Genomic DNA, 14,228 nt, shown 5'->3' on the forward strand with positions numbered 1-14,228 from the left:
AAAAAAAAAAAAATATGAAGTCAAGTATACTTTATTTAGTTTCAATATATCTAGGTCAAAAACATGTGCTAGATAATTGTAAGTAAACTAAGGAAGCGTTTAAAAAAAACAAAAAAAAACGTGAAAAGACGTTAACAAAACGTTTGAAAAGGGTTAAAACAAAAAATAAAAAAACACACCGACCGACCCTATTTTTTTCGGCGATGTTACCGGAAACAGACATATTTTTCTTTTTGGCCTAACCCCCAGTTTTAAGACCTCCCGATTGAAGACCCCCTCCCCCGTTTTAAAGACCTTGTTTTTTTCAGTTTTCTGTTGACAAAACCTGTAAGTCTACCCCTGTATTGAGACTCCCGCATTTTGTCAGGTTTTGGGAGGTCTTGAACAATTGGGTAGAACTGGGCTTCAACAATGGCACGAAGTAGTTTGAGAGAGAGAGAGAGAACTGAACTGAACTTTATTTAACAAATATACAATCTGTTCTTGAACACAGACAGACACACACACACACACACACACACACACACACACACACACACACACACACACACACACACACACACGCACACACACACAGAAAGACAGGGAGACAGACAGACAGACAGACAGACAAACAGAATACAGACAGACTCACACACACACACACACACACACACACACACACAGAAAGACAGGGAGACAGACAGACAGACAGACAGACAAACAGAATACATACAGACAGACAGACAGACAAACAGAATACAGACAGACTCACACTCACACACACACACACACACAAACACAAACACACGAGAGAGAGAGAGAGAAAAGAGAAAGAGAGATATCTATGCATTCGATGCAGGTGGGCTAGGAGAGTTCTGTTTCGCGTGCGTGTATCTATTATCGGACCCTAATTGCAACAGACAGCTGCCGTTTGGCCTCAGCATAGGAACTCATGGCTGGCACAGATTATGTTTGCCTCATTGGACTTACTGTAAATGCTGGCACTCGGCAGTCATGTTTGCTGCAACATCATTATGGAAGAATTCGGGTCAGGGTGGGTAGGATTGGGAGGGGGAGGGGGGGGGGGGGGGGGAGGTAAAGATGGTTAGTACAGGACGTGAATTTGGCTATCCTAATATCTTGATTCTTAATATGTAGAGGTTGATGCCTTCAGGCATGATGTCAGAAAGCAGAACAATCATGTTTGGTTGGAAATAAGGGATGTAAACATATATTTGCAGTTAAAAAGTGTTGGCTCATGCTTTGGAATGTGGCTGTAAGGGTATTTTTGTCTTCTGTGCCCACCCACCCATGACATTATTTATGTAGCCAGAATAAGTTTATTGGGTGTTTTTTGTCATCTTTTTCAGTGTACATCACAGAGAAGCAGTTGTTTGTGCTCAACTTCAGAGGTTTATCCTTTGATTTTCCGATTGACTCCAAGTTTGAGGTAAACACCAGCACATTAGTACTGTGCTGTTCTGTTTTGTTCTTCTTTGTTAAAGGCTCACTCCTTCCTGCTGTCTGTGCCGCTTGGGAATGTCGTGTGATGATTCAATTAAGAAATGAATTTGTAAAAGTATTTCCACTATACCCGGCACAGGAAGCAGTAAGGCTGTTGAATTTTGGAATGTGTCTTAGCGTTGCCTTAATGTGAGTCTGGACTGATCTCAAACGGTAAGGCAAATTGTTTACACTGGAATAAGTGTGCCTTTAAGAATGGAAGAGGTGTACTTTTAAAAATAAAATCATTTAAATTGAAACTGAACACGTTTGCTATTTTACCTTCAAACTTTTCATTCCCTTTACCTGGCTCCCCATTTCTGCTCTAACGTTTTGCCACCCCAGTACATTTACTTGAAAAATCATGTTTCTTACCTTTATTCTTCAGATTTAAGTTTATGTGAATGTAGATTACTTGTTTGATCAACAGAAAAGCCTGCTTGCCATTGCTAACAGAATTTTTTGTATAGAAAATATTGCTTTGTGCTTTTTGTGCTTACTTTCAGGCAAAAACTGTTCCATTTTCAGTGAGTATTTGAGTTGAAACAACAGTTGACCAAGCAACTGACTGAATAAGTTTAAGATTTGCCTAGATTCTGTGATGAAAACGACCCTGCAAATAACACCTACAGTACTTTTCTTTCACAGCCGAGGTATGCGCACGGACTAGGGTCGCTGCAGTTTCCCAATGGGGCGTCCCCTGTGGTGGCCAGGATGTGCATCTACAGTGGCAGTAGTCTGGATGAGTGCAGGTCTGTTCTTCTTGCCCGTATGTCAGAACACTGAATGTGGAGATTGAAATGATAAACAGTGGAGCCGCCCTTTTTCGACCTGACTTTCTCCGGTTTTCGAAGGTCTTAAAAGGGGGGGTTCCAGGAAAATCATGTCTTTAAAGGAGGGGGGGGGGGGGGGGGGGGGAGTCTTAATATGGAGGTAAATTTACAGATAATATAAATGAAGAATATGAAAAACTCGGGCCTTGAAAAATGCCCCTAATGGCTTTGCCGTGAAGGCGTTAAACTTAAATTTCCCAGGCCTTGAAAAATGGGGAGGTTTTGAAATGGGGGTCTTAAAGGGGAGGGGGGGCACTGTACATGCACGGTGAGGTGCCTCAGATGTAAAGAAACCTCCCAGCAGAGGACACAGGGTTTAGCCTTGGAGAAAAAGGCAATGGGACATTTGTCCCACTCAACTAAATTCTGATGGGACATAGTCGAAGGCAAGAAGCGCCAAAGAGGCCTGTACGCGTTTTGACCAAAGATGCAAAAGGGTGCAATATGGTGCCATCTGCGAATTAGCCGCTATATCGTGTTTTCTCGGTATGTGTGTGTGTGTGCGTGTGTGTGTGTGTGTGTGTGTGTGTGTGTTTAATCCGATGTAAAGTGTATATTTGGTGGTGCAGTGGCACCTAATCTCAATGTGCCCTTTGACGCACTGAAGGGAATTGTGATGGGACATTTTCAGATTTAATGCGCCAATGGCGCAGGGCGCACTAGTAAATGAAACCCTGGAACATCTTCCTTGGCCCTTTGGTCCTGCAATGTAAGAAAGTAGAACAAAATATGCCTGTCATGAGAGGACACTTGTTGAGGGACACTTTGAGCTGGCCCCAAGGGTTACCTTTGGTGACAGATGTCACTGTACCAGTGGGTTTTTTACGTGACCTTTTGGGTGGAGAAGGTTTTTGAGAGTCGATCTTGTTTTAATCATAGTGTTTTGGGGTTTTAATGGAGCACTGTTTGTTTGGTTATTGTTGTTTCTTGTCTTGAGCTCCCAGGGGTCATGCTAGACCAACTCTGAAAGTCCATGATTTGAATATTGAAAATGATAGGGACAAAACAATGTACCTGGTGTTACTTTGAACTGATGTGTATGATCAAACAGCAGTTCACTTCAGATAGCAGCTTAGTTGTTTTCACAGTGTATTATTGAAGGATAGTGGATAAAGAATAAGACAGTGCAAGTCAGAGTGCCATTCAGAAAGGCTGTGTCACCGGCTGCACTAATTTCACTGCATAAACAGGATCACTCTTTTCTCTTATGGGGATTTGTATGTGTGCTAAGGGAAGTAACCCATGTCAGAGAGGAAGATGGCAACAGTTTGCACGAGTTGTGAGGATTACTGCCCCTCTTCAGTATGCTGATATCCACATAAAGAGCTTTCACAGACTACTACATGTAGTTTAATATACAGAATGTAGGTTCCTCAACATTGTCAGAACAGATGCGGCTGGAATAGAATTAATGCATTTGCTGCTTAGGTATTGTGTTTCTTTCTAAGCTCTCTCTCTCTCTCTCTCTCTCTCTCTCTCTCTCTCTCTCTCTCTCTCTCTCTCTCTCTCTCTCTCTCTCTCTCTCTCTCTTTCCATAATCTCAATGTATGCATTCATTCTGTTTGCAGGGCCCCAGCCTTGCCAACCACTTGTTTCCATGGCAACTGTTTCCTGGAATGCCTTGAGGTTCTCCGTGAGAACAATGTCACCAAAGGCATCAAGATCATTCTCATTACTGAGGGTATGTTTTACGGGTGGTAAAAAGAAAATTTTATTTAATAAGCAGGGATGTTGCTACAAATTCATACCTATAGGACAAATGTCCTGAGTTCTTCAGCATCAATAGGACATTTGACCGCTTTCAGAAAGTTTAATAGGACATTATGAATTTGCGCCAAACAGCTTATAACATTCCATGGAATTGTTCCAAAGTCATGCGCACACGCACACACACACACACATACCCATGCGCGCGCGCTGTAGAACACACACATAATATAGTAAATACATCAACACAGTGTGCGTATAATGTTGTATTTGTTTTGTTTCAAAGAAACCACAAAAAAGAAACCAACATGAACAACTTCAGAGCCGCTGGAGTTGTCTCCCGTACTCCTGTAGCATGCACTGATCTATTCTAAAAATAATCCACTATTTTTAGATCAGTGCGCTGCACCGAGACGGTTATAAATACCCAAACGGCGCATACCGCAAACGGTTCGGGAATTCCCGACTAAAGAAAAGATCCGCACGCGGCACTGGCAACTTCAGTGTCAGCTGAACACGAGAGCGTTCGGTCTTTTAGAAGATTTGTATCTTGAAATGAAAATTAACGAATATCGCGCTGTCCGAAGGAATGGAGTACATATCGGACAATGACCACGCTCAGGCTAAAACGATAGGACATCTGACCGACATGCGGCAATGTGAATCGGACATTTGGGGATTTTCATCAATAAATGTCCGATGTCCGACGCCTAACGACATCCCTGAATAAGATGAACTTATTAACTTGGTAAAACTCTGTTGCAACAGTGAAAATGAAACATGATAAAACCTCGTATGAGTGATTTCAAATTTTTATTGTTCTTGTATTCCCTTCTGTTTATTTCTTTTATTTTTGCCATTTTGCCACCACTGAGAAATTGTGACCAGGATGTGCACAAATATTATGAAGTGTATTTCAATGTTTTGAGGTCATGTCACATCTATTCAGCGAAAAAGGCTAGCACTCCTGGTGGAGTTGTTTCCCACTTGTTCTTGACAAAGTGGCATGCATACCTGTATGACATAATGGAGTGGAGTTTTTGTTGTTGCTAAAAACCTCTGCCTGTAATAATTTTGGGACAAACATTTGAATGTGATGATCCTGAAATCATGAATAGAGAAGACTATGTCTGACTAAAACAGATAATATTTACAGCAAGAGAAAAATAAGAAGAAGTAGAAGAGGTAATTTGCATTACTGTTTACCTGCCACTTATCACCTGCATGTTTTAGAACTTATTTGTTCTGTTGGCAGGTAATGGGCAGGTAAAACTGACAGACCCCAGGAAGAAGCTAGTAGAGAGAGTGATCCGCTTTGGCGACTCTTGTCAGGTCAGTCACAAGTCCGTACCCCATTGCTGAATGCAGCAAGCTTTATGATATAAGCCTAGTGTAATGCATTTGATATATTTTAGCTTTTGTCAAAGTCTAATTAAGAATTTAAAAATGGAAAATGTGTTGATGTTTTTCATAAAATCAGTGGAAAAAAACCTGTTACTCGCACCTGCGCACCTAAAACTTGTGAAAGAAAAGCTTTAACTAGGATGCTTTTCAGTCCATTCATTTTTGCAGATTTTCTCTACTTTTGGGGTAGAATCAATGACATAATACATGTACTGTGCCTTTATGATCCTTGAACATAGCAGTTTGAAGGCTGTGACAAGCTGTATATTTGTTTTGTTGAGTTATGACCACATTGATTTCTGTACTGTAATACCTTGAGGTGAGTGCTTCAGCATAGTAAACTAGAGAGGTTTAAAGCCTGGTATTAATTGGGCGAAGTTGACTTCACAAAGTCTACTTCATGAAGCTCGCTGCACAAAGCTTTGGCACTGAATTTTCAGTAAAAAGACGTTACAAAGTTTTCGTGAAGTCAACTTTGAGCTGACTTAAGAAAGGCCTTAAGCATGTCTTGCTACTGCAGGTGTATGTGTAGAGATTCTTACGGCCCTGAATGTAAAATAAAGGTAACCATGTGTTGTACAGGAGGTGGTGACGTGTCTGGGAGCCCCCAGCAAAGTGTTCTACAAGTCGGAAGACAAGATGAAGATCCACAGTGCTGATGCTCACAAGCGTGTTCACTCTCGCAACGCCGACTACTTCTACAACTACTTTACCCTGGGCGTGGTCAGTTGGCTGGCACTTTCTGCCATCTTTTTCTCTCTTAACACTATTGTGACTAGCACTGCCACGGCGTTAACGTCCTGCCTGCCCAAGCTTGCCACCAAGAAACTTCCCAAAAATCAGTAACTGTAAAGAAATCTGTCTAGCAAGCTTGAATTAAGTCCAATCACCACCAAATTTTGTGTACTAATTCAAAAATGGATGCCCAGTTCAGTCGTGCTATTTATAAGTTTGTCACGCGATTTGTTTTAGCAAAGGGGGGTGAAAGGGAGATAATTTGTGTTTTTTAATGTTTTTTTGTGTGTGTTTTATTTTCCACTGCTTTTTTTAAAAGTTATTTTTTAACAGAAAGTATTATAAATAATGTTATAACCAAACAAGGTGTAAAACCTATGAATTAGCTGAAATATTGTTAACATTGTACACAGAAATAAGGAGACAGTACAAAGAAAAAAACAAGCAAATCACGCATTCACTCACAGCATCCTGACTCAAATGAAACAAAACTGTAACACTCACCAAATGATGTCTAGGTAATCCATATTGAATATGTCACATTTGCACAACAAAGTACCAACTGTACACCTATGAACATTTCCAAAAGGATTAGAAGGCTCCAGCCATCCATTGTTATCAGTGCTGCCACGCCCCCATAGCTCCTGCACGATTCCGAGATACATGTTCGTCTAGCAGTATCACCCCCTACCACGTGTAGTTTGCCGACTCGTACTAGCAACAACTGGACTGTTTCTTCCTCAATATCACTGCTATTATCGCTTTCTTGAGGCTAAAACGACACGATGTATCATGATCTACAGGATCCTCAAGATCCAACATCCGGAGAATCTCCTCCCGTGACAAGGCTCGCCTTCGATTCATTTTTTTTGTTCGAAAACACCACGCAAATCTGCACTAATTTGATCAAGCCGGAAGAGAAAACCACGTGTATCAAGGGAAACAACTCAATTTATTGCAATCTTCAAAAACCGGGAAGCAATCATGAGTCTTGTACCTTGTTTAAAATTTTCATTGAAACTTACGTCTTTTTGAGAACCGGTGAGCAAAAGTGTGACAAGATGGCGGCCTGAAAGGTCTTCGGTTCTGTGCTCAGTCTTAAACTTAATTTTCTACGGTGTTTGATGATGACATGCATTTAGCCTTGGTGAATAGATTCAACCTGTGATAGGAAACAAGATTTGTGTGATTAGTGTGCCTTGTGTAGAACTTTTCATTGAAAAAAACTTACGGCTTTTTTTGAGAACCGGTGAGCGATAGTGTTAAAGTGTAACAGGATGGCGGCCTACAACAGTTCTAAGTCTTCGGCTCTGTGTTCAGTTTTCTCTGTGTAAGTATTGGATACCTGTTGAGTCCTGCAGCAAGAACTGTGAGTACCCTGATTTTGCTTTCAAGTCCCTTGTGTGTACGCACGATTACAAGATGAATAGAAGAAGCAACAGTTCAGTTAAAGGGAAAGGGAGTGTGAGTTCGCCGGTAGCGGAGAAAGCAGCTAATGATACGAAAACAGAGGCATGCGGGACCTGCACCAAAGAAGTTAAAAAAACTGATGCAGCTGTTAGATGTGACATCTGTCAACTTTGGCACCACACTTCATGCGAGAATGTCACTGAGGCAATGTACTCACTCATACAAGAAATGGTCAAAGAAGATCAGTCTGACTGCCTACATTGGTACTGTGGCAAATGTAACAGAGTAGCAAAGAACATAATGTGCAACCTTACACAGCTCACAGAAAGGCAAGAGATGTTAGAGCAACAGATTGCTAGATTAGATCAGAAAGTAGATCACCAAGTTTCCCAGGTTCATACCTCCTTGAAAGGACTGAGTGAAAAAGTTGAAGAAAACACTGACAAACTCAAGGAGTTTGAGACATCCAGCAAAAAACATGAAGGCTCTGTGGATGAGGAAAGAATCATGAGTGAGCTAAGAGAAAGTGAAAGAAAAACTACAGCAGAACTGGAAGAACGATCGAAAAGATCAAAGAATCTGATCATTTTTAGACTACCGGAGCATGGCTCAAAGGACAACGATGTGATCTCTAAGCTACTAGATGAACTAGCTACCCACAAACCAAGGGAAGCACGCAGACTCGGAAAATACAGTGAAGAAAAAAATAGACCAGTTCGCGTGAGCTTCAAAGACAGATCTGAAAGAGACGATGTCCTCCAGTCATTCCATAAGTTAAAGAAAGAGAAAACAGCAGCAGAAACAGAAGACAAAGAAGGCAAGAAACAAGATGACAGTATCTGCCTACAAGTGGCTATGACTAGAGACAGAACACCCCAGGAAAGAGAAGAAGAAGAAGCTCTCTACAAAGAATGGAAAGGAAAGAAATCTGAATCTGATGCATCGGGGGACGAGAAGGCTGTTTGGATAAGAAAAAATGGAAAAGTGATCAACATAGGCAAGTACCCGCCAAGTGCAGGGGAAAAGCAACTGGAGTAAAGCTAACAGACACTGTAAATAGTTTTAAACCTTCTGCGTCGCACGCTTCTTGCACATGCTTGTACAGCAATGTAGATTGTATGATGAACAAGAGGAGTGAAATCAGAGCTCTGATTCAGTTACATAGCCCAGCCTTTCTCGCATTTGTAGAAGTCAAGCCCAAAAATTGTAGGTATAATGTTCAAGAATGCGAAATTGTGTTTGAAGACTATGCTGTTTTTCACAACTTATCAGAAAATGGCAGAGGACTTTGCTTTCAAGTTCATCAAGATATCAAGGCAAATATATGTACAGAAATTGACTGTGGTTCATTTGAAGAGGCACTGTTTGTGGAGTGTGAAATTGACAAAGAAAAGATTTTGTTTGGTCTGATATACAGGAGTCCCAACAGCACAACAGAGAATAGCCAACAGCTCTCCATGCTGATCAGAAATCTAGACCAACTGCGGGCAAGATATCCTCACATCATCCTGCTGGGAGACTTTAACCACCCCGAAATAGACTGGATTGAGGGTTCATGTAGCATGGGTGCAAACCACCCTGCCAAGGACTTTTGGCTGGCCACACAGGATTCATACCTGATCCAACACCAGAAAGAACCCACACGCATTAGGAAGGGACAAAAAAGCAACATCGTTGACCTGGTTTTAACCACAGAAGAAGAACTTGTCACAGACATTGAAACTCTACCAGGAATTGGAAAAAGTGACCATCTTACATTGTTAGTAAAAATCACAGGCTCACGTTCACCAGTAGGGCATGCAGCAACGAGTCGCCACAGGTTTCACAAGGGCAACTATGAGATCATGAAAGAAGAAATGAGACGGATTAACTGGGACGACGAATTGAGAAACATGCGTACTGAGGAAGCCTGGACACACTTTAAGGGTCTATTGAGCCAAGCAACTGACAAATTCGTTCCTAAGTCAAAAGGATCACCAGGAAAGCGTAAGGGGGGAGTCTGGATGGACACCAAAACACTTGCAAAAGTAAAAATTAAGCACCAGCTGTTCAGAAAATGGAGACACACAGTGCAAGAGGCCAAATCTGCGGAACTAACCTACCTCAGAACAAAGAAAAAAGAAGACGAGGAAAAGTATCAACAGTTAGAAGCACAGCAAGAAGAAGCCCATGCTAGATACACCAGAGCTAGAAACCAAGCCAAGTGGGCATGTAAGCAAGCAATACGCCAAATGGAAAAGCAAGTAGCTGAAAGAGCAAAGGACAACCCAAAGGTCTTCTGGTCATACGTGAAGTCAAGAACAACTATCAGATCTGGAATCGCTGACTTAAAACGAAAAGATGGAACTCTGGCCACATCAAATGTGGAGAAAGCTAACACCCTGAATGACTTCTTTCAAAGTGTCTTCACTGAAGAAACAACTGGAGAGATGCCAGAAGCCCCAGATTATGCCTTTGAGAAACCCCTTGAATCAGTTACAGTAATAACGAGCAAAGTGAAGACCCTCCTGGAAAAACTGAACCCAAATAAAGCGCTTGGGCCAGACGGCATCAGCCCTTTCATCCTGAAGCAGCTAGCAGACGTATTAGCTTACCCTATTAGCAAAATCTTCACTCTGTCTATGGATGAAGGGGTGCTACCAGAAGACTGGAGAACAGCGAATGTCTCACCAATCTTTAAGAAAGGGAGCAAGCAAGAACCAGGGAACTACAGACCAGTGAGCCTGACGGGCATCCTGTGTAAAGTGATGGAGAAACTAGTGAGAAGTAGCATAACTCAGCACCTTGAGGAAAACGACCTGATCAGCAGAGAGCAACATGGTTTCGTCAAAGGAAGATCTTGTGTCACTCACCTCTTGGAAGTACTGGACGACTGGACCTCAGCTATGGAGGATGGGTCTTGCATTGACGCCATTTATATGGATTTCAAAAAAGCATTTGACACGGTTCCTCACGGGCGTCTACTATCCAAGCTCAAAGCAATTGGACTACAGGGGAAACTCCTGAACTGGATCCAAGCCTTCCTAAGCAATAGGCACCAGCAAGTTGTTGTTAACGGCTCTCACTCAGCACCAGCACCAGTTACTAGTGGTATCCCACAAGGCAGCGTACTGGGCCCAGTTTTGTTTGTCATGTACATCAATGACCTGCCACGAGTGGTGAACAACAGTGTGAAGCTTTTCGCTGATGACACCAAGCTCTACGCAAGAAGTGACTCAACCGAACTCACAAACTCAATCCAAGATGACTTGGACAGACTCCAGGAATGGTCAGAGACATGGCTCTTGTCCTTCCACCCCCAGAAATGTCACACCATGAAAATAGGTCCAAAGAAATCGGACGCAAAATACCACATGACAAACTCAGCAGATGGAGTACAGCATGACCTATCTGAAACGACGCTAGAGAAAGATCTAGGTGTGCACATTGACGACAAACTGTCTTTCAAGGAACACATTACAACATCAGTATCAAAGGCAAACAGAGTACTTGGAGTAATTAGAAGAACCTTTCAGAACTTGGACAAGGAAACCTTCGTACAGCTGTACAAAAGCTTGGTCAGGCCCATTCTAGAATATGGTCACTCAGTCTGGAATCCACAGGCTAAAGGGCTCTGCAAAGACCTAGAGAATGTCCAGAGAAGGGCAACAAGGATGATTGGAAGTCTGAAGGAACTGTCATACTCAGAAAGGCTTAGGATCCTGGGAATTCCTTGTCTCCAGCATCGTCGGCGCAGGGGTGATATGATTGACACTTTTAAATACCTCAAAGGTATATACATTACCCAGAAACCCAATCTACACAAACCCCCACCCACTGAAAGGGACATGAGAGGAAACAGTCTTAAACTGTTTAAAAACTTTGCCAAGTCAAAAGTAAGGAGTGCCTTCTTCGCAGACAGAGTTGTCTTAGACTGGAACACCCTGCCCGAAAACGTTGTGACAGCTGATAGCGTTAACTGCTTTAAAGCACGACTGGACAGACACTGGAAAGACACATCAAGTGTCTACACACCAAGCTGCTACTAGCCCCCCCCGCGTATGCAGCTTACCTTTGTGGATCGGCGTACAGGTTTTTAACCTAAATCGTCGTACAAGTACAAGTACAAGTAAGTACAAGTATGACTGATACTGAAAAATGCGCGTCCCGTCCATGGGCGTGTCAGCGCGGTTACTGATTTATCAGCGTCCCGTCGCGAAAGTTAATAATAAGGATAATAATAATGAGGATACTTATATGGCGCAAATCCTAAAATTGTTCTAAGTGCTACACAAAAACATACATGATATGTAGTATTTAAGGGGAGATAACAGCATTGTATTGTCTGGTGGAAAACCTGTGTTTGCCTAACATATTGTTGTGAGGTAAGGTGTAAAAGTTATGTTTAATTATTTCTGTTTTGTTTGCAGGACGTCCTGTTTGATGCCAACACCCACTTAGTGAAGAAGTTTGTTTTACACACCAACTATCCTGGTCACTACAACTTCAACATGTAAGTCAGAGAAAGAGAAAGCGGTTGAACGCTGAGGAAGAAGAGAAAAAGAGACACAGTCTGTGTGCATGGATGTGTCCAGGCATGCTACTTTTCCGGTAATTGCCGGAAATCCGGTAAAGTCGTTTTCAAAATCCGGTCAGTCAAATTTATTCCGGTGAAGTTGAAAAATTTCTGCAAAAACGATCCGTGTGAATATCGCGCAACGCGACCGGGCACCGGTCTCAATGAAGCCAGCGCACGCGCGTTGCCCGTCATTGGTCTTGCCGTTCTGAATCTAGAACGTTCCCAATCTAGTTCTGCGGATGTAGGCCGTCGTTTTTGGCGAAATGTTTCGCCCAGATATTGTACAGAGAAATTCGCCGGGACCATTTGATTCCGGCGTGAAGAACAAATGGAGTTGGGCTTGGCTTGAAAACATCTTCCCGCCGGAAAAAAAGAAGGCTGACATGAAAAAGAACGAATCCGGCCAAAGCGGCAAAAAGAACTGTGCCTTTTTTGACTTGTGAGTGACTACTCTTCCTTGCATCTTTTTTGTTGCAGTAACCTTTTTCAATGCTTTTGGGACTTGTAAACCCTTTTCATGTGTACCTCCAAACTGGTGAAAACACCACTACTGTAGTACAGTGCACTGGTGAATACATACTAGTCTACAGTAGTGTTGTTTTCGCCAGTTTGGAGGTGTGTTGAATGGTGGTGGGGGGAGGCTAAAATGGGATTTTTAACAAGATCACAACACTATTACAGCCCTGAAAATGATGCTCAGAATGCACCAGATTGCACAGATTTTAACCGTTTTTTGAAAAATGTTCCGGAGGGGCATGCCCCCGGACCCCCCTAGTTGGCTCGCCTGCTTCGCAGGCTCAGGCTTGTGGCTTCGCCACTACGCGTTTCTTTCAGGTAAAACCATTTTTGGCCTGTAGCATGCCTGGTGTCTGACTGACTATTTAAGTTTAACATCCTCTGAGACCATTTGGCCTCTGTGTTTGTGTGTGTGTAGAGAGACAGAGATGGTGTGAGCGAGCATGAGAGCATAGTAGAGAATTGGAGGGAGGAATGTTTGTTTATTTTAGATGATTGTGTGTGCTTGTAACTGACGCAAAACCAGGATACATCTGTCGTGTATCGTAAACGCATCAATAGTACAGCAAGGGAAAAAACCAATACCATTTGATTTGTAGTAGCTGGCTAAGCTTGAAAAACATTTGAAGAACGTGATGCTTGCATTCCTGTTTTATTACAGCCAGTCTCAAAGTGATTTACTTAAACTTAGAAGTTAAAGGGAGAAGAGAAAAATGTAGAAATAGTGTATTCATTGGCTGATGAGTTACATTATTCATTTTGTCATGGATTCATTTCAGTTATTGTCGCTGTGAGTTCAAGTTGCCAGTGATCCTGGACAAAGGCAGCAAGACCAGACTCAGTCAAGGAGACGAGGATGATCAGCTAGTCATTCATGCATATTCCAAGGTAACTCTGTCTGTCTGGCAGTTTGTTTCTTTTTGCAAACACACATTGAAAATGGGATTTGTAGGATTTTAAATCGCATCCTGTTGACTTTGTCGTTTAGGAATCGTGTGTGATTGTGCAGTGTTGTAAACAGCATATGAACGGATTCACAAATCTAGGCACCAAGAGTTAAATATGACTATAATAAATGGTACCTTGTGGTCCCTAAAGCGTGTGTTTGCTTTGCTTTTGTTTTCCAGACATTTTAAGTTCGAAGGAATAAAAGCCTTCAAGTAAAAGGAGGGGCCTCTGCTAAGCCGGAATCTCCAAATATGGACATGTTTATGTGACCTGAAAAAAGAAATCTATAAAATAAATATACCCCAAGTACATGAGTAAATGAGTAAAACAATTCTGCCACTCCCAAGCACGTTAATACATGCAGAAAACAACTCTGTGACTCAAAAGAAGGTAAATAAGTGAAGGTAGAGTAACACTGCGTGTGTTGTGTGAAACAGTGGATGGACGTCCAGCCCTTGTTGCTACGACCGGAGCAGCGACCGGTCATCTTGAACCGCGCCTCATCTACCAACACCAGCAACCCCTTTGGCTCCACTTTCTGCTACGGCGTTCAGGATATAATTTTTGAGGTAAGCTATCTTTTGTGTGTTTTTAGTCAGCCTAAAAACAGGTAAATCTTTGTGTGTTTTTAT

General features: G+C 42.2%; 1 protein-coding gene across 1 annotated transcript in view; it reads left to right on the top strand.

Annotated features, from left to right (window-relative positions):
• LOC138967617 (phagosome assembly factor 1-like) overlaps window positions 1–14,228 on the top strand; it is a gene marked incomplete in the record, with an annotated part of 28,625 nt that overhangs the window by 4,461 nt on the left and 9,936 nt on the right. The window contains 8 exon segments of the mRNA XM_070340226.1: window positions 1,353–1,432; window positions 2,134–2,237; window positions 3,887–3,999; window positions 5,281–5,357; window positions 6,012–6,152; window positions 11,984–12,066; window positions 13,428–13,536; window positions 14,034–14,165. Coding sequence (XP_070196327.1) covers window positions 1,353–1,432; window positions 2,134–2,237; window positions 3,887–3,999; window positions 5,281–5,357; window positions 6,012–6,152; window positions 11,984–12,066; window positions 13,428–13,536; window positions 14,034–14,165 — 839 coding nt within the window.

Source organism: Littorina saxatilis, linkage group LG1 (assembly GCF_037325665.1).
Source record: "Littorina saxatilis isolate snail1 linkage group LG1, US_GU_Lsax_2.0, whole genome shotgun sequence".
Taxonomy (NCBI): Eukaryota; Metazoa; Mollusca; class Gastropoda; order Littorinimorpha; family Littorinidae; genus Littorina; species Littorina saxatilis.